This window comes from Labeo rohita, chromosome 16 (assembly GCF_022985175.1).
Source record: "Labeo rohita strain BAU-BD-2019 chromosome 16, IGBB_LRoh.1.0, whole genome shotgun sequence".
Taxonomy (NCBI): Eukaryota; Metazoa; Chordata; class Actinopteri; order Cypriniformes; family Cyprinidae; genus Labeo; species Labeo rohita.
Genome location: NC_066884.1, coordinates 31,447,251 through 31,468,285, shown reverse-complemented (window position 1 = coordinate 31,468,285; position 21,035 = coordinate 31,447,251). Strand labels below are relative to the sequence as shown.

Here is a 21,035-nt window from a genome sequence, read left to right as displayed (position 1 = left end):
AATCCTGCTGATCATGCCACACGAGCACTACCCGCTGAGCAGCTCTCTAACTCCACATGGATCAGTGGACCCGCTTTCCTTTCTAATTCAGGAGAAAGTCAAGCACAGGCAGAGTTGTTTGATCTTGTAGACCCAGAGACTGACAATGAACTGCGACCTGAGGTCACTACTTGTGCCACCTCTCTCTCAGAGGATAGACTCAGTAGTGTCAGATTTGAAAGGTTTTCGAGTTGGAATGTACTACTTAAAGCTATATCCAAACTCCAACACATTGCCCTGTCATTTAAGCCGAACATAGAGGGCTCCTGTCATGGCTGGCACAGCTGTAATGAACATTTAGCTGAAAAACAACTCAACCAAGCCAAGAACACCATCATCCACACTGTTCAAAGAGAAGTTTACGCTGAGGACATAAGACAAGTTGAGAAAAGTGTGCCTCTAAAAAACTCAAGCCCACTTAGCAAACTGAGCCCTATTGTCGACACAAATGGAATCCTCAGAGTGGGTGGGAGACTAAAACGTGCACAGTTGACATCGGACGAAACAAATCCCATACTCATCCCTGGAAAGCACCACCTTGCCCAGCTCATTATAGAACACTTCCATAGGAAAGTATACCACCAGGGCAGACATTTTACTGAAGGGGCAGTCAGGACTGCAGGTTTTTGGATTGTGGGAGGTAAAAGAGCAATAAGCAGAGTGATATTCAACTGTGTCACATGCCGCAAACTAAGGGGCAGACAACAGGAACAGATCATGGCTGAGCTACCTGAAGACAGGTTGTCTACGGACCCTCCTTTTACATATGTAGGCCTTGATGTGTTCGGGCCCTGGCCTGTAACAGTCAGAAAAACACGTGGTGGACAATCGGATGCTAAGCGATGGGGAGTCATATTCTCATGTATGAGCACACGCGCCATTCACATTGAGATTATAGAATCGATGGACACGTCGTCGTTCATCAATGCCCTGCGTCGTTTCTTTGCCATCAGGGGTACAGTCAAACTTCTTAGATCTGATTGTGGGACAAATTTTGTGAGCGCCTGCAAAGAACTGCAAATAGACAAACAGGGCTGTCACAACAGCAAACTTCAGAGCTTTCTCAAAGACTCTGGCTGCAAATGGCATTTTAACCCCCCACATGCATCTCATATGGGTGGCTCCTGGGAGCGCATGATTGGGGTCACACGCAAAATCCTCGATGCAATGCTCCTAGAACATAGAAATGCAAAACTTACCCATGAGATATTAGTGACATTAATGGCTGAAGTCACTGCAATAGTAAATGCTCGTCCGCTCACGGCAGTTTCTACTGATCCAGAAAATCCAGCCATTCTTACCCCTGCCATGCTACTCACACAAAAAGTTGCAACCCCACCAGTCCCACCAGGTCAGTTTGAGAGCAGGGATCTTTTCAGAGCGCAATGGAGGCGCGTGCAATACCTTGCAAATGTTTTCTGGAGCCGATGGCAAAGGGAATACATCTCAGGACTTCAGAACCGCTGCAAATGGAAAACAGTAAAACCAAATTTGCAAACAGGAGATGTTGTTCTGCTAAAGGAGGCACTTGAACATAGGAACAATTGGCCACTTGGACTCATCACCAAAGTCTTTCCAAGTGAGGATGGACTTGTCAGGAAAATAGAGGTTAAGATTTAACGCAAGGGGGAACTCAGATGCTACACAAGACCTATAAGTGAGGTTGTGTTATTGGTGTCTAAAGACAGTACTTAGAATCAGGTACTTTGTTTCATTGTATTTTGTCTGTAGTTGCATGCTAGTTATGTAAGACATTCTACTGATGTCAGGCAGGGAGTATTCTGTCCCTCTATGTTCTATAGTATTGTATTAGTTCTCTGGTGCATTTCTTTATTTTCCCACTTGGGGTCAGTATCTCCTTTAGTGTTTCTTTTGGGTTCTTCTTCTTTGATTATAATGCGGGTTCTTCTCGGCGCTGTGTTGTGATGTGCTTTCGCTGAAGGAAAAAAAAAAAGAAAGAGTTAGTTACACGCGGTGTGAGGAAATTTCCGGAGGTCAGGTGCTGACATTCTTCCCTCTTCTCAGTCCCCTTATCTTTGGGAAGCTTTGACATGCCATAATCTGTAAGTTATTAGCTGCTAATTTTGTTTTTCTAAATGTTTAGTTATTTTTTCTGGTACTTAAGAGGTCATTTTAACTCTTTCAAGCAATAAGGTTGTTTGTTATCTAAGTCAAGCTAATGTTGCTAGCTTCTGTTTAGTATGTGGTTGTACAATATCTTATAAGTCAATGTGAACACTGCTTTTACTCAACTTAGGTCATCAGGTTGTACATACAGGTTGTCGAAAGTAAAACTAGTAGCTTTCGTTTTACTGTGTAGCTTTGATTAAGACTTTCTGAGTTCATGTTCTACTGAATCTAGAGGAAAAGAGTCGACCTGTTATATTCTTACTGATATGTTGAATAGTATTTTGAATTGCCTGTGAATCTGTGCTCTGAAACTGCAATTAACTGCAGTATATTCTGCAACCACATGGTAGCAAACTGTATCATTTAAAGATGTAATGTTGTGATTCTTATATCTTGAACTTTGATCACTTCCAGTATTTGAATTCACAGCTATGAGTCTTGGTTTGTTAAATAATGTATTTTTAATGATATTTGCTTGTATGTTCACAGTTTTACAATCAAAAAAGAGAGGTCTTCAGTAAAGACACTAAGAAGAAAACTGTGTCCTGTTATTCCTGGAACCACCTTCTCTTACTGTTTAGCTCACTGCATAGGCTGAGTAGCCACACACTCAACCGAGGGCAGAAGAGGCTTAATAACAGGCAGTTTGAAGGTTTTGGGGACATATCCTAATGACAATGACAGATTATTAATATTTAGAAGAGGATCTATGACTTCCGGAAGCACCTCTTTTGGTAGCTTAGATAGAATAGGGTCTAACATACATGTTGTTTGAAATAGTTAAAATAAAACCGAATATGAAACTAAACCCACCAGCAGGTGGCAACAAGTCACTGTTTTAATGAGTGAGTGAGTGAGTCATTCACTCATTCATACTGAAGGGGTGGATTCTGGAATCCACTGTTGCTTCAATTTATAGATCCTTTCGTGTGGTTTATCAAGTTGTTAATTAATATTATTCTTTTAATTATTGTTTGAAATGATTTGAATTCTTTGAAATGATTTACATACATTATCCTTCTGTCTTACTATGACAGCTTAGGTCACAAAGGTCATTTACTTTATTCTTTAGCTTTAAACATTAGAAAATAATGTTGAATATAGTCTGAAACCTGAAAAAAAGGTGCTTCATATCTGGATGTTTGTGTAAAGTCCCCAAATAGAGCTTGGGTTTGAACAACCCAGCCTTGAAGAAGTTGCATATTCTGTATGTGTATGTGTGTTAGTATCGGTCTGTACAGGACTGGCCTCCAGAGAGATTTGTAAATGGCACCCTAGATAGAATACGCATATGGACATCTTCCATCACCCTGATGTCAGGTGGAAGATATACATCTCTGGAGAGACCTGCTGTGTCTGACCTCTGGATGCTCGTCACCTAAATAATCACTGAATATATGCTTATGTCCATGTGTGGAGATTTCTAAGTTTATTTATGTTTCAAACCAACCAGAATCCCTTTTAACTAAGTAATGATTTAGGTAGTGACCTCTGATAGAGTATAACTACTGGTGTATTGAGAGTGTACAGAGAGTGGCCTACATACTCCATTGAGAGTGTTAAAGCTCACTTCTGCTGATGAAACTGCAAACTGTTTTCTTCAGTTTATTGCATCTTTGACTTCTGGTCTTTGTTCATCACATTTAGTCCTTGGGTTTTGACTGTAAATTTCCCTACAGTTAATGGTGGAGGATGCGGGTGACTATTCTTTGATGACACCCTTGATTAATCAACAAAACAAGGTAGGAAGATTTTAATTATTTTTGGTTAGGGACTGTCTGTGGTGGAAGGGTTAGGAGAAGGAAGAGCAATACAGACACTTACTCAGACGTGGGTGGGGTGACAACAGATCTGGTCGACTGGTGTAGTGGATTGAGGTAATATTAGGTTACACTGATCTATAATATTAGGTAAGGTTACAGTGGGAGTTGTAGAGGCCAGGCAGTGTGGTTGGATACTTACAGTATATTAATTTACAGAGAGTGTAAGATGCTAGAAAGTGATTCTAGTTGTAAATTGCTCGAAAGCTCTTGATTTCTTTCTTCTTTCTTTCCATCTCAGACAGAGGCACCCTGAATTTAGCGATCGGTCAGTGAGCCAAAAATAACATTAATACTAATAATAATTAACCCTCTGGGGTCTGAGGGTGTTTTGGGGCCCTGAAGAAGATTTGACATGCCCTGACTTTTTCAGTATCTTAAAAACATATCAATGGCTAAAGTCTGATTACATTGTAATCAGCACAAATTGGGCTACACTAATATGTAAGCAACATGAATGTACATGTTTGTGTTTTTGAGAAAAAAATGTTTATGTGTGATTAGTGAAAAACTTCTCAGGTTACGTATGTAACCCTGGTTCCCTGAGAAGGGAATGAGACACTGCATCCTCTAGAAGTCGCTATGGGGAACATCTCCTTAGTGACCCGTGTCTGAAGCTTACATACAAAAACTACACAGTACTGGCCGTGACCGCATAGTACAAAAGGGCGCCGGTTGAACACAACATCCGCTTGTTCGTCTGAAGCTCATGTCCGAAGCATGGCGATGAGACTAGAGGACGCAGTGTCTCGTTCCCTTCTCAGGGAACCAGGGTTACATACTTAACCTGAGACGTTCCCTTCCGAAGGAACTTCGAACTGCGTCCTCTAGAGGTCGCTATGGGGAACGGTTATACCCACGCTGCCATGCTGCGGGGAGTGCAAGCCAGACAAAAAAAGGCGAGCACTAAGTACCAGCTACACCCAAGTAGAGGGAGCTGCCCCAAAAGAAGTCCAGGCGGCTGTCAGTGACTTAATCCCTTCCGCCAAAGGCCTGAGCTGCATACCCAGGAACTTATCTGTAAGGACAGGACTAGCAGATGCCTGACCCTAGGGCAGAGCTCAGACTTGGAATCGGAAGAGAGATTCCTTTAAGGGATACAGCCAATAGTCTAGAAAGTATTCTAGACTTTGGTTTGTCAACAGAGGGTTCACCTACTGCTTGTGTGGCCTCGCTCGAGGAGCTGGTCGGGTAGGTCATCAGCACCCCATTCAGAAGTATTGAAGCGATACAAAAGTCGAGTGTGGCCCAAGGTTCCAGGGCCGAACATCTCAGGAAAGGGTACGAAGCTAAACGCATGATCCCCACCATACAGGATTTTAGAAAAAACACAAGCTAGTGTGTGTTCTTACCACAACGTAGATTTTAGAAGCCTGGACACTGAAATACCGTTCAAGAAGAGGCTCTGGGAAGCAGAGAACACAAATCCCAAAAAGGGAGGTTCTGAGCCCTCAGGGAGCAGAATCGTGCTCAAGGCGACCCTTCTGTAAAAAAAAGGGGAGAACTACAAAGCTAAGTATTGAGCGGCCTGAATGGGATGCCCCGGAGCAGAGGAAATAAAATTCTCTAGGAGAAGAGGAATCTGGTTGCTCAACAGGGAACAGCATGCTCACATGAGACCCTCATCTTTGAAAGGAGCAAAGAAGGCTGACTTACATCATCCCACTAGGGGCTACCACCTGGAAAAGCCAGAGCCATAGGGAGCGGAGGCCCTTCTCTCGGCATAGAGAGCAACTTATGAGCTACAATTAAGAGTGACATGCTCACATAAGACCTCAGTGAGGGGAGCATTTGTCAGGCTCATGCAATGTCAGGAGAGACATTACTGGCGCAGGGAAAGCTGCTGTCTACGGAGCTTCCAGGAGACCAAGGCCTATAAAGCCCTAACGGGTCAGTGCAGCCTCTGCACAATCAAAAGTGACGAAAGGCGAAACACATCGGGCGGCAGCAAGCGGCCGATTTATCCGATGAGATTGTAACAAAAGCTCAGTCTTTAATAGCCAAGGTGAGCATTTAGCAGCCACAGGGTAGATACCTCGCCAACAGAGGGGAGGACCTGTACGTTCTGCTCAGGAACAGTGTGCTTAAATATTATTAGAGAGGAAAGCACTGCCATGGTCATCTCCTAACAGGAGAGATACAAGGGCAGAAACAAGGTCTAGTGACCTGTGCTGCCGATATTATAAAGCTCCAGAAGGCCTTGGACACCCAAATGGGGTAGTACAGCTTCCGTACACACTGTGACAGAAGCAGAACAAAACAAGTCCTAGAGGAAAGTAAAGGTGAGCAGAAAGCATGTCAAACTGAAGGTTACCTGAATGGAGATCAACAAGCTCGGTGGTTGCAGTAATGTAGCAGGGACCCAATGAACAAGGAACTACCTCATAGTACCTAGTGGTTCGGCTGCAGAAAATAAGGCAAATCTTCCAAATCCGATCCAGGATGGAGATATCAACAGCAACCAGGGGTCCCGTCCACAGGGGGTGTCCTACCCTGAAACGTAGGAAGAACACAAAAGCCCAACCGTACATACTGCAACACAAGCCAAAGAGGCTTAACAACAAATAACAATACAAATGATAAGAAGAAAAAGGATCGTACTCACCCACCATGGTCCTCAAGAATGGTTCATCCATTCGGACATACAGGGGACTTTAGTATAGACTAAGTCTGGACCATCAGATGTTGTATATAAAATAAAACATAACCCAGCACATCATATGGTCCAGCAGAGAGACTGCAGTTTTTAGTGCAGCAGGGGAATTAAACAGGGGAGGTGAGGACAGATGTTACAACCCCTAGAACAAGGTGAGTAGATGTTACTTTTTACTCTGGTCCGGACAAGAGTGTTGGAAACGCCTCGTCTGGACCACCTCCCTCAGATCTTGACGACCTCCCCTCGGCCCACACCATCTCCTGGAACCACCCGCAGCACTAGCCTTCTCCTGGAACCACCCGCAACACTAGCCCTCTGAGCCTGTCTCCAATCCTCAGACCGGGATGGGGCAGGACCCCTTTGATGTTCGGGCTCAGACCTGGTCCTTCGAGAAATTAAGGTTTTGAAAGCAGCAGAGCGCACCTTCACCTCCCTAAACTTCTCGATCACTGTCTCAACGGAAGTACTGAAAAGCTGAGAGGGCGAAACTGGCGCATCGAGGAGAAAGCCCTTCTTTTTCTACCCGAGGTCTGCCAGGTTTACTCAGAGATGCCTCTCCATAACCACCATGGCCGCCATAGATCTGCCCATAGCAGTGGCGGCCTGCTTGGTGGCCCAGAGAGCCAAATCTGTGCTACGGCGCAGCTCTGCTACCTCATCAGGGGAAAGCCCCTGGCCCTTGTCCTGGTCTTTCAGCAGGTCAGCCTGATAAGCCTGAAGCACCGCCACTGTGTGCAAAGAAGCCACAGCCTGACCCACTGCCGCGTATGCCCTGCTATTCAAGGAAAATGTTCACTAAATGGGCTCGGATGGCAGGGAGGGAGCCTTAAGAGATGATGCTTCACCTAAGGAGAGATAGCTAGCTAGCGTCTCTTCAATAGGAGGCATCCCTCAATATTAGCATAACTAGTATGCTGGAGCCTATGAATACGCGAAGAAAATGGCTTATTCCATGCCTTCACAAGCTCCGAATGGAGATCGGGAAGGAATGGAAGGCTCACTTGAGCTGGGGGGTTATGGTCAGAAAGGAAACGCTCATCAAGATGACCCCGCGGCGCCACATTCTTAACCCGCTTCCAACCTTGCCATGGCGCGTTCCATAACCTCCAAAAGCTCATCATACGTGGGGCAGGAGGTTTGAGAAGATTCAGATTGCATTTCTTCATCTAACAACTCCTGTTCTTCCTGGGTAAAACCCAGCAGAGCACTGGCTGCTGGATCAGATGATGTGAGAGAAATCACATCATCATCCTCCAACAGCTCACTCTCGTCCCCAACCGACGAGCAAGACAGGGAAAAGCCCCTTATCTAGCTTATCGCGTGCGTGCTCCTCGCCCAAACACATGACGCAAAGATTGTGTGTGTCATCGGGTGTCAAGAATCTAGGACACGGATCCGCACACTTCTTAAATGCCTTGCTAGTGCTGGCCGTTATAGGTAAGAAGAGACAGCTTACCAGTAAAATTTGCAGGCTTCAAACAAAACAGTCGCTGAAGACGAAGTAGAGGATGTAGTGTTCAACCGGCACCCTTTTATACAATGCGGTCTATGACAAGTTGCGCCGGCAGTGATGTCATAGGCTGTTGCCGGCCAGTACCGTGTAGTAGTCACGTAGGAGACGTTCCCCATAGCAACCTCTAGAGGATGCAGTTCGAGTTCCTCAAAAGGGAACAAAAAACTTCCTGACCCTTCTCCAAACAATGCCTTGCTATGTGACCATATTTTCCACATGCATGACAGACAAACCTTTGATGAGGTCTCTCACGGTCGTGACAATGTCTAGCAATGTGACCAGCTTTTCCACATGCATAACAGAGAGTAACACCTTCTGAATTTACTCTGTCAAATCTCGTTGGTCTCTGATGGAAACGACCGGATAATCTAGAACATTCTCTCTTGCCAAAGTCGCCGTGTTGTCTGATCGGACCAACACATGCTTGCCCTGAATCAAAGGTCGGAACCTCCTCAGGGCTAGAAGCACTGCCAACAACTCTAGGCAATTGATGTGCCAATGCAGTCTGGGGCCTGTCCGGCACCCCAGCCTGTTTTGGAAGCATCTGTGGTGACAGTGATGCCTCTGGACACTTGTTCCAAGGGTACTCCTGACCGCAGGAACACAATGTCTGTCCAAGGGCTGAGTGTCTTGCGACACGATGGTGTGATGTTCACATGAAATGTGCCTCGGCGACATGCCCATCTCGGGACTCGGGTATGAAGCCAATGTTGTAGCGGTCTCATGTGCATCAAACCCAGCGGCGTGAGCGCGGCTGAGGATGCCATGTGCCCCAGGAATCTCTAAACTTGTTTCAGGGGGACCGTAGACCCGCATGCCCCAGGAACCTCTGAACTTGTTTCAGGGGGACTGTAGACCCGCATCTGAGTGTTGCCGCACACCTCAGCACTGACTGTGCGCGCTCTGGGGAGAGACAAGCAGACATACTGACCGAGTCCAGTTCCACACCGAGAAAAGAGATCCTCTGCACCGGGGAGAGTTTGCTCCTTTCCCAGCTGACCCGAAGTCCCAACTGAACCAGGTGGTTGTGAACCACGTCCCTGTGAGCACAAACCAAATCCCACGAGTGAGCTAGAATTAGCCAGTTGTCGAGATAATTGAGAATGCGGATGCCCACTTCCCTGAGGTGGGCAAGGGCAGCCTCCGCTACCTTTGTAAAGACACGGGGCGACAGGGAGAGGCCGAAGGGAAGAACTTTGTACTGATAAGTCCAACCTTCGAAGGCAAACCGCTGGAACGGCCTGTGTCTTGGAAGGATCGAGACATGAAAGTACGCGTCCTTCAGGTCTATTGCCACAAACCAATCTTGAGCCCTGACACACGTCAGAATGTGCTTGAGGGTTAACATTTTGAACGGGAGCTTGAGTAGGGCCCGATTCAAAACTCTCAGGTCTAAGATTGGTCGGAGACCACTGGCTGTTTTGCCCGGCCTGAGCAGAGGATTCCCCTGAAAGAGGAATCGTCTGAACGAACTCACTGTTTCAGAACATGAGGGAACACATGTGACCGCATGTCCTGACTAGAGAACCAGCGTCCGACCATCGTGTAGAGGGTCGGAGGTGCTGTGAGTGACCCCCAGAGAAGAAGGAAATTGCTCTTTTATTGACCATGTGGTGGCCGTCTGCCAGGTAGCAGACAGCCGAGTTGGAGCCGAATCCAGTGCTTGTCCCCTCGCCGAGTGTGGATCCGGACAGATCAAACAATCCTCCTTCCCTGGGCTGCCCGTCTTAGGAACGCTTTGAAGCCTGACGAGGGTTCTTTGTGGCCTGAGGACGAGCTGGCGGTGCCACCTTCCTACGAGAACTGGACCGTTGGACAGGTCTAGCTGCAGGACCGGCAGGTTGCGGGGCCTGAGCTGCTCTTGTAGGGGGCCTCCCTCAGCGCGGAGCAGGCGGGGGTTGCTGCTTCGGCGAAGCTGGGCTGGCACTGGCTGAACGCCGAGGCAGGATGTGCTTGATGGCCTCCGTCTGCTTCTTCACCGTGGAGAACTGCTGGGCAAATTCTTCCACGGTTTTGCCAAAGAGACCAGCCTGGGAAATGGGAGCGTCAAGAAAGCAAACTTTTTCAGCGTCTCGCATCTCGGCCAGGTTTAGCCACAGGTGGTGCTCCTGGACCACCATAGTGGACATCGCCCTTCCCAGAGCCTGCGCCATGACCTTCATAGCTTGCAGAGCATAGTCGATTGCAGAACGTAGTTCCTGCAGCAGCTCTGGGTCGGGATCACCCTCGTGCAGATCTTTGAGAGCCTTGGCTTGATAGACCTGCAAGATAGCCATGGCGTGCAGGGCGGACGCAGCTTGACCAGAGGCTTCGTAAGCCTTCGCTACGAGAGCAGACGAAAACTTACAGGCCCTGGACGGGAGTCTCGGGCAGCCCCTCCAGGAGGCGGCATTTTGCGGGCACAAGTGCATCGCAACCGCTCTCTCCACCTGGGGGACCTCCGTATACCCCCTCGCCGGATCGCCATCGAGGGTGGTGAGGGACGGGGAGTTGGTATATCGAGATTGAGCTGACAGAGGGGCTTTCCACGATTTCGTCAATTCCTCATGCACTTCCAGGAAAAACGGGACTGGGGACGAACGTGGTCTCGAGTCACGTCCGCTACCGAGGAACCAATCGTCCAGCCTAGAAGCTTCGGGGGAACCCACACAACTCCGATCTCCTTGGCTGCCCGTTGAAGTGCGGCGGGCATTTCAGCATCCGCCACTGACTGAGACCCGGCCTGCCTTTTCCTCAGCAGGAGGGCCGAACAAAAGATCCAGCCCATACTGAGACGAGCTTTCAAAATCATCCGGACACTCCATCGGTAAGCACGTAGAACGAGTGGCCTGCAGGGACGCACCCGGCAAAGCCTCGCTCAGTTCCCCCCGCTCTTCCTCAGTGTACATCGCACCGGCCTCGTACCCAGAAGTAGAAGGACCAGAGCGGGAAGCAGTTGAGGTGAGCCGCGGCTTCTTCGAAAAGAACGCGGCTCTCGAGCGGAGCGTGCTCAAGGGCATGTCTTCGCAAGCTTGACAACCTCCCTCAGCGAAAGCTGCGTCAGCATGATCACACCACAAACAGTGAACACAGCGATCTTGCCAATCGTTAGGGGAAAATGGAAACCGCAACCAGCAGGACACAGACGGAAAGGCATGATGTACACACACAGACCGTACCGTGTCAGCTCTTTTAGAGAAAATTTGCTCAATTAGAGGAGAATCTTCTCTTGTAGATCGCCGTCCAAGTCAAGTCAAGTCAAGTCACCTTTATTTATATACCGCGTTTAACAATACAGAATTGTGACAAGGCGGCTGTACAGTATTAAATAGGAAATAGTACATCAACAATGCCAAGAGCAACAATAAACACTCAATTTTCAGGTAAAAGCACCCAAGGGAACTCTCACAACACTTAGCTGTGTTAGAGATGGGAGAGACCGCTGCCTGTGCTGTAGATCCAACGACGAAGAGGTGAATGATGCCGCTTCTCACACAGAGACGCTGCATTCAGCTCCGAAAAACAGAACAAGTGAGCAGAAGCACACGCTGCCCTATTTATACCCGGATGGCCGGGGCGTGGCCAGATATGCAAATCTGCACACTACACTAAAATACACAACAATTATGAAATAATTCTGTGACCACACTGCGTCGGGTCATTTCAATTACTTTAGAAATTCATCAGAATTATCACTCAACTCACAACTCACTCCATTTCATTTACGTTAGAAACTTACAAATCTTTTTCAGTTACATTAGAAACAATAGGTCTAATACAACTGCTACAACACTACGTTGGGCTGATTCAATTACTTTAGAATCTTAACAGAATTATAACAGACCAACAGCAAGTTTCAGTTACTTTAGAAACTTTGACTTAAGCACTTTGCTTCAGTTACTTTAGAAACAACAATTCCAATACAACTCTGCAGCCAGACTGCGCTGGGCTGATTCAGTTTCGTTAGAATCTTAAAAAGAATTTGTACAGAATAGGTTTAAGAACTCCTCCTGCCAATACTGAATAAACAAAATTGTCTTCTATCCTTAAAATGTTCTTTTCTAGATTTTTTTAAACAAAGGGATTCCCTTACAAAAACAGCGTAGAAGAAAGAAACAGCGTTTCTTACCTTTTCTTGCTTTTTTTTTTCGGAACACTCTCGTTGGGTGGCTTGCCAGTGTAAGAAAAAGTGAAGAGGACGTAGAAGATCTTGGTGAAGATGTTTACTGCAGCATCACCAGTGTAAGAAAAAGTGAAGAGGACGTAGAAGATCTTGATGAAGATGTTTATTGCAGCATAGCAGAGTCGGAATGAACCCAGAACATCCTTAGCTCAAACCTTTTATACAGTTAAAGTTTACTACTTTTAATGTAAATGAAATTGCTCCTTTCGTAGCAGCTGTGGTCTGTATGTTAATCATGTTCTAACACCTCTTTGTCTGAGATGGTTCTCAGTGTTCTACACCCACTTCCATGCTACAGTGGGTCACTGTTTGTTTAGGATGTAATCATCATAAATGGTCTAGAAACAACATAACTGTTGACTTTTTTCTTCTCTATAATAATTAAGCCATTTTTGGAAATGAGCATGATTAAACATATATTGTGGAGTGGAATCTGGGTTGAGGCAGACTATAATTTCTTACAATGTGAAAATACTAAATATTATATCATATTATAATGTCATATATAGGCTATAAAATCTGCAGTACATATATACATACAAGGAATAAATACTTGACATATATTTAATTTAGTTAACTGATGGACAAGGGGGGAAAACAGTGCAACACGTAACGTAGCCTATATTTGCTGAGTTTCAGTTCAGTTTTGTGACAGAAAGGAAACTCAAATGGCAGAAAGTGACATTCTATTAGTTTTTTTGTTTAAGTTGATTTTGCTGGTATGAGGAAAGCTGAAGTAATCGTGCCGGCACACACAAACACAAAACATATATATGAGCATGCCCACCTCACTGTGTCATCGTAGGAATGCGTTAGCATTTGGATAACAATATGAAAATATTAAGAATATTTGGATTTGTGCCAAATGAGAGAGGTAGGGTACAAGAGCACAAAGCTCCATTACGCAAACAGTGTGCGCAAGCCTTTAAAGTAACGTTATACTCTTTTGACAGTGAGAGACGCGTTTACAGTCAGCACATAGTCACTGTCTAGTAGTCTTTGTTTTCAAGTACGCAACTCCTGGTATTCGCTGTTCTTCTGCGGTCGGTTATGAAACAGTGTTGCATTACTGCAGGCACCCCTTCTGGATTGAGGGTGAATTGCCTGTATTCGTTGTAAGGCCTCATGCACCGAACCGAGATGCCCGTACTGTGACGGTTCGGTACGAATACATGTATTGTTACACCCCTAATATATATATATATAGATAGAGTTCAGATGCAAAACCCCCTAAAAGCCATCTCAGTCACAGATGAGATAATGATACTGAGTTAATATTCTTGACACATATTATACGTCCATCAAATACTATAAAATTATATATATATATATATATATATGGAAAAAGCACTTAAAGCCAACATAATGACACATCCACATTATGAAAACAATTAACGTTAATTAATGCTTAATAAACTCACAATATTTGGTCGCAAAAAATTCTGGACACAAACAAATGATATTGCCATTTCAGATTTGGGCAGTTTACAGTGGCATATAAATATCATTTTTACATAATATTCTTTTATAAAATACATATAGTAAATTAAGTAAAACACCTACTTTCTGTGTTTTTCTTGATGAATCCAACTTCCCTGTCTGCTCTGCGTTGTGAGTGAAAGATAAATTAATATGATGTTATAAAATACATATTTTTAAATAGGTAAAGTTCTTCTGGTGTTTCCCTGTTAAAACCGTCCTCCTGGTCAGCACTGCTTAACAATTCAAATTTAGGCTCATTTAGGATCGCACAGCATATAAATATCATTAATACATAATATTATTTTATGAAATACATATCGTAAATGAGGTAAAACACTTACTTTAAGTGCTTTCCTTATTAAAACCAACTTCCCTGTCTGCTCCGCATCATCAGTGAAAGAAAATATTAGTAACACTTTCTATGAAGCCCCTATTTATAATACATTATAATGGTATTTCTAAGGCATTATAATGAATGCATAATGCATTAGAAAAATAGCCTTATAATATGTTATATCATCTCATGAATAATCATAACAACAATTATAATACATTATAATACTTGAGAATTTGAGGTTATAACTTTTAAGATTATGATTATTTATAACACAGTAGACAGCATATAAAATCTACTTAATTTATAATGGACTATATCATATTACTTTTTTTTTTTTTTTTTTTTTTTTTTTACATTATATTACATTTTATTTTGATGGTCCCCCTAGTCTATTGACAATAAGCAATTTTCCAACTACATGTCAACTAGCACTCCTTAGAGCAGTGGTTCCCAACCACATTCCTGGAGGCCCCCCAGCACTGCATGTTTTCCATGTCTCCTTAATCAAACACACCTAATTCAGATAATCGGCTCATTAGTAGAGACTCCAAGACCTGAAATGCGTGTGTCAGAGAAAGGAGAGATGCAAAATGTGCAGTGTTGGGGGGCCTCCAGAAACGTAGTTGGGAACCACTGCCTTAGAGTATAAGTAGACTTAGGTTAATATTAGGCTAGGTAGCAGATTCACATACTTGCAAAGTTACTTATAATCAGTTTGTCTTTTGGGGAACCATCAAAATACAGTGTTAGCATATATTTAGCATACTACTAATAATAATTACTGCTAGCTGACATGCAGTACCATCAAAATAATAAAACTGATAATACAGATGTGTCATACACATTCATCTGATCTGATACCTGATCTTATGGCTCTTTGATAAATATTATTATTATTATTATTACTTATAAGTGGTCTTTGTATGCTTTAGGTAAAGAGACATGCGGAACATGGCAACATATGAGACTTAATAATACATTATAACTATGAGGAGGTAATCATACTTTTAAAATTTATAACCACAAATAAGTAAAAATTCTAATACATTAAAACTGTTCTTATGAATACTAATGAGATGATACAATTTTTTTTAAAAATTTTTTTTTATAATGCATTATGCATTCATTATAATGCCTTAAGAATACCCTTATAATGTATTATAAATATGGGCTTCACAGAAAGTTTTACCAAAATATCTCTCTGAGAAAAGTTCAGGAGTGCACAGCACATAAATATTGCTATAAATCCATATGATGTTATAAAGTACATTTTTTAAAAATAGATAAAGTACTTAGCTTCCATTTTTTCCCTTTTGAAATGTCTGTGTCTGTTCCGCATCGATATGATATTAAAATATATTACAAAAAACATTTTGTTAGTAAAATTTAACACTTTTCGCTGTTTTCCGTCCTTATATGCTTCTCATCACGTGCAAAGAAAATGCCATCTGTAAAAAATATTTTAGATGGGTCAGGCGCGCACAGTGAGAAAATGTCTCTGACTCTGCAGTGTTAATAAAGGTGATTCTCTGTATTTACACTGGCCAGAGGGCACTGTTTACACTAGCTAGTGTTAATCCCAAAAAAATTCAACAGCAAAACTTTAACACTTTACTTTAAAAGTCCTTAATACTAGGATTTCAACACTGGAGATTTTGCTCTGTATTTTTCGAATTTCATGAAAATGTCCCAGCGCAATATCCAATGGGTTTTCCCAGATCGCACCACATTTTTTATTTTATTTTATTTTTGTCCACATTTTTTATTTTTTCGTTCTATACATTACTCAAAGTACTTTTTACAACTATTTACAATATAACTTAGGTTTAACATCAGAAAAACAACATCAATTTTAAGCCCAGCCCTGCAAACTCAAGGCAAACTGCCTCCATGTGTTCTTGGCTCTTCAGGAGGTGAATCACTTGGTGGTGAATGGCCAGCACCTCCTCGGCGATGCAGTGACAGTGGAACGAGGTATGTCAAATACTCTAGGGACCACTCTGTATGATGTACCACTGGCTAGCCAGAAAAGAAACACCAGGGTCTTGTTTGTAGCACCCCATGAATGTTGCAGTTCACTTCTCAGAAGATCCAGCAGAACTGTCAGGGTCTTCCTGCTCAGCCAAAAACCGTTAAAAAACCTGTCCAGCACCGGCACATTCAGCTTTATACTGCAGTACAGGGGTCTGGTCTGATTTAGGGAAAGAAGGAAAAGAGAAAATTTCTATTTTCTTGCATATTCTAATATATGTAAGGTATTGACAGTAAAATTAAAGGTATGTACAGTATTGTTCTGAAAAATAATTTGTTAGGTTGGTTTTGCATTAATATTACTGCTGCACTACTGTGTATGTTACATTTGACTTCGAAATAAAATGATTTCACATTTGTACGAGAATACTTAAAGATATGTACTTCCTTACAGTCCACCACCAACTATTTTGAAAATTAAACTAACAACATTTATTGTCAGAATATTAACAAATTGTTGCTAACTATATCAAAGGCCGAAGGACTCGGACCGGCCGCACTATTCAGCTGTGACAGCTGCCGCTGAAAATTGAGCTGTACAATGCTATATATATATATATATATATATATATACTTAATTATTATTTTTACAATACTCTCTTTTTTATTTTATTCAGTTTAATTTTATGCTTAACTGCCTAAAAATAAGGGTTGCAAACCTGTCTAAATATGTTCACCATGGTCAAGACAATAAACTAAATAAAATCTTTGTAACCTTTGTAAGATATCAATCAGCATTTGAACCGCTATGTGTGTGCGTGCGTGTGTATTTTGTATTTTTCAGATATATCATTATCGTTCCAAGCCAATACCAGCATTTAAACGTGTAATCCGGACGCGGCAAACCAATAGTGGAACACTCCCACCTTCTCCTCCTTCATGACGTAAAACATAAAAACAAAAACGAGCAATTCTGGCTCCACCTGTCCTGTCAGGACAGCAGCTCTCCTTGCTATGCGACAGGAGCGGTAATCTGGAACCCCTGGTGGAGCAATTAGGAAATCGGCGGGGCGTCCTTCGTGCACTTCGAAGGGTGCTTCGTGCATTTCACTTTGGGACACAGTTTACATATATTTCGCTCCTCCCCTAACTACTCATACTCTCGTCTACTTTCAATGCGAGGCGGGTGGCATCTCAAAACGAGCCTATTACTCCAATGAGATCACTCCATACTCCCAGCTGACAGCTCAGCCAGCCCCGCCTTCAATCTACACATCCAACTTCATCCCAGTGTTTACGAAGCGTTTGGTTTGGCTTCACGATGCTTTAATTCTGATATAATATTTGTACCCGTAAAGTTTGACGATTCGACGTCGATATTTGTGAGGTGGTACAGGGATCTACACCATGCAGAATGGACAAAAAGGGAAACACCGATATCGCTTTTAAAACTACTGGGTGCACCTGGTTAAGTTTAGTCAGTGATCAAGTTGGAGTTCCTTTGGATCAGGTAAGTGTTTATTCAATCAAAAAACAAAGACTATTTTGTCTTGGGAAACTTAAGACTTTGATTTTCCTTGGGATATGATTTAAACAAACATAAAGGCAATATCTGAAAGTATGTGGTCAAGTCAAGTAACAAGTACTCTATATAAAATCTCTTAACGTTTTATCCTGTTTTACAACTTGTAGGCATAATAAACTCAGCAAACAATGACACGATGTTCACGCTGCCAGAAGAGAACTGGTTTTTCAAGTTTTTCCCCCTTTCTTCACCTTGGGGCTTTTCTTTACTTGCCACAATTCGCCTTTGACTTTATTTTGCTATAAAGGTGCTTTGAAATAACGTACTGCATAAAACTCATTTGATCTTACCAGTCAAAAGTTTTTAAACAGTACATTTTTTTTATTAATTCTCTTCTGCTCACCAAGCCTGCATTTATTTGATCCAAAATACAGCAAAAGCAGTAATATTGTGAAATATTTTTGCTATTTAAAATAACTGCTTTCTATTTGAATATATTTTAAAATGTAATTTATTCCTGTGATCAAAGCTAAATTTTAAGCATCATTACTCCAGTCTTCAGTGTCACATGATCCTTCAGAAATCATTCTAATATGCTGATTTGCTGTTCAAGAAACATTTATGATTGATGCTTGCCAAAGACGAAGCATCACTATTATTATCTGTCATACTTATTATTATTAAGTTGGCATGAAAAAGCCACACCTACCGACACCTATCTCCTCCTACAGCTTTCAAGCTAGAGCCACCAAACTTGGCCCATACCTTCAGACTGGTCTGACTCTGTGTGCTGTAGCTTTTCAGACTGATCCGACTTATGGTTTTTGTAAACTAGACTATCAAAACTACCAAAAATCCCATAGACTTACATTGACGGAATGTTTAAATAAGCCAAGACTATTCAAACTCCAACTGTCAAAATTCAAACTTAAAGTCCCCATTAAATCAAAAATAAAGATTTTTTTTTGGCTTTTAGTATGAATATGTTAACCTTAATGTTATCTATAAGCTAGTCTGCTCCAAAGCAACGGCAAAATTCACATTTACAAGATATAAGCATTCAAAACCTATAGTATTTTACTTCCGCCAATATGAATCAACGATTTTGATGACATCACGTTGCACTTCAGCTTCTCATCAAACTTTCTGTCCAATCAAATGTTCTCTAGAATCCGAAGCGTCCCGCCCCCTACCCTATAAATAGATGCTGAAGCTGTGGCTGAGATCAGTCACTTGTTCACAGTGTTAGTATTTTCTGTACGGTGAATGGCAGGGCACAATGGAGGCGATGGGGAACGATTCAGACAGTGTAAATATGCTTTGTATTGGGGCAAATGAGGTCTGGTTTTCCATTGTGTCACACGAACCCTGGCAGTGTGCGTGGTCTGCTCCGGACTTTGGCTCTGATCCAGAGACGTGTTCGCGATCATATGCGTGAGTCGGCATATATTAAACACTTTTAACTACAACTACACAGCCTCAGCATTAGGGATGGCTCGATACCATCATTTTGGCTTCGGTATGATACCAGAATGTGATACCTTGATATTGGTACTAAATCGATACTATAGGTAACAAATAACCAGTCTCAAAAGATAAACAATTTAGTAAATAATGTCAACATACTAAATGTTACTAAACATACCAAACATGTGTTATTAATTAGTTCATTTATCATGTATAACTAATTATTGATGTAGATTAATAAGTGCTGTAATACTATTAGGTCAGCTTACCTAATGAATTTTGACCAAGGTTGCTTTACTGTAAAGTATTATTCTAACAGTCAAAGTATTCAAAATCACGTTAATCTCTCTCTCTCTCTCTCTCTCTCTCTCTCTCTCTCTCTCTCTCTCTCTGATTGTGATCGAGATTTGAGATTCTGATTGAGATTTCAGTTGTGAATAAAAGTTGATCAAATCAGGGCTCGAAATTAACTTTTTTACTTGGTAGCACTGATGCTCCCAAATTCAAAAAGTTAGGCGCACCAAATAAAATTTAGGAGCACCCAATGAATATTAAGGAGCACCACAACTGCCAGTTGAGAGGAACGGCCAGCAACATCCTGATGATTATTAGCTTATTACACCAGTAATAATGATTTATTGCCTTAAGAAAGGGACAAGAAAGAATGAAAATATGAGTGCATGAACAAGATGTTTATTTTCTCTATTATAAGTCAAACTCTCTGTAGCCATTTAAATTAGAGGCAACCACTGCATTTTTAAACTTAATCCACAGAATGATGCTGCATGGATGAGCTGTTTCTGGTTTAAATTACATTATAATTTTAGTATCTGAAGCAAAAACAGAATGGTCTGACAGACTAGCTTTGTGAAATTATGCTACATAATTTTACACCTGGGCCAAACCACTCATGAAAGATAACTTACTCTAGTAATCAGGCGCTGTTTGACGGGCTTTTTATTTATATATTTATTTATTTTTTTGAGGGCGCATGCTTCAAATGTAAGCGCATGTCAGAACAGCACGCGAATGAAATGTTTAAACGGCAAGGTTTAAACCACATGTAAATAATGTACTTGTGTGATTGCAAATAAGTGCAGTGTTTAGTGAGTGGAATTCTGCTGTTGAGTAAACGTTTGTTGTAAATGCATGTCGCATGAGACGGAGGCACCAGAACTGCAACTGATAGAATGTGCACTGTAGCACGATCAGTTTCTTCAGTAATAGCAGATCGTAGGGATATTTTAATCGTCAAGAATCAAAAATGTCTGTATCGCTTACCGCACCACAACAATTACTAGCACTTGCACAAATGCTCCTAAATATATTTTGAGGTTGCACAGATTAAATTCCGGGAGCATATGTGACCAAAACGGTCGCAGTTTCGAGCCCCGATGATGCACTCACATTTGCATTAAAGATAAGGATGAGCAAGTGACACATGCTTGGCAAGATTTGATATGTTGCCTCCTGTGGCAACACGATTTATAGCAATGCTTGCATACAGGTGCAGTAAGGTCAGCTTGTTCACCTTCATTATCTGTTTTGTATGCAAAATAATGCCATATTTCACGTCTACTGTTGTCTTTATTTACTAATTTTGAGTGCGTTAATGGAGTTATATCTGTTTGATGATCCATTGCGTTGTTCTGTTGTCCCATTTACCCGTTTCGCAGCAATTTTGGAAGCACTACAGGTAAACTTCGGAACAGCAGTGTATAAAATACCAAACTGATCAAAATGATAGTATCGAACCATTTTAAATAAAATATTTTTCCAGTACCGGTATACCACGCATCCCTACTCAGCATGATTATGATCACTATTTGTTTTAGTAAGAGTTTCATATTAAATCAGAGTTCCTTTAAGGCAAGTCATTTCACTCGGTGGCCACCTTTGAAACGCCTCTCTGGCAAGCAAGTGCAGCTCCTAT

At 42.3% G+C, this 21,035-nt stretch overlaps 1 protein-coding gene across 2 annotated transcripts in view; it reads left to right on the top strand.

Annotated features, from left to right (window-relative positions):
• Positions 1-17,218: 17,218 nt before the first annotated feature.
• The window catches only part of mboat1 (membrane bound O-acyltransferase domain containing 1), a 76,012-nt gene continuing 72,195 nt past the window's right edge, over positions 17,219-21,035 (top strand). The window contains exon 1 of one of the 2 annotated variants that reach the window (XM_051132414.1): positions 17,219-17,620. In XM_051132414.1, the coding sequence (XP_050988371.1) occupies positions 17,525-17,620 (96 nt within the window). In that variant the 5' untranslated portion in view covers positions 17,219-17,524. The remainder of the gene's footprint in view (positions 17,621-21,035) is intronic. The other variant, XM_051132412.1, reaches the window with a different exon arrangement.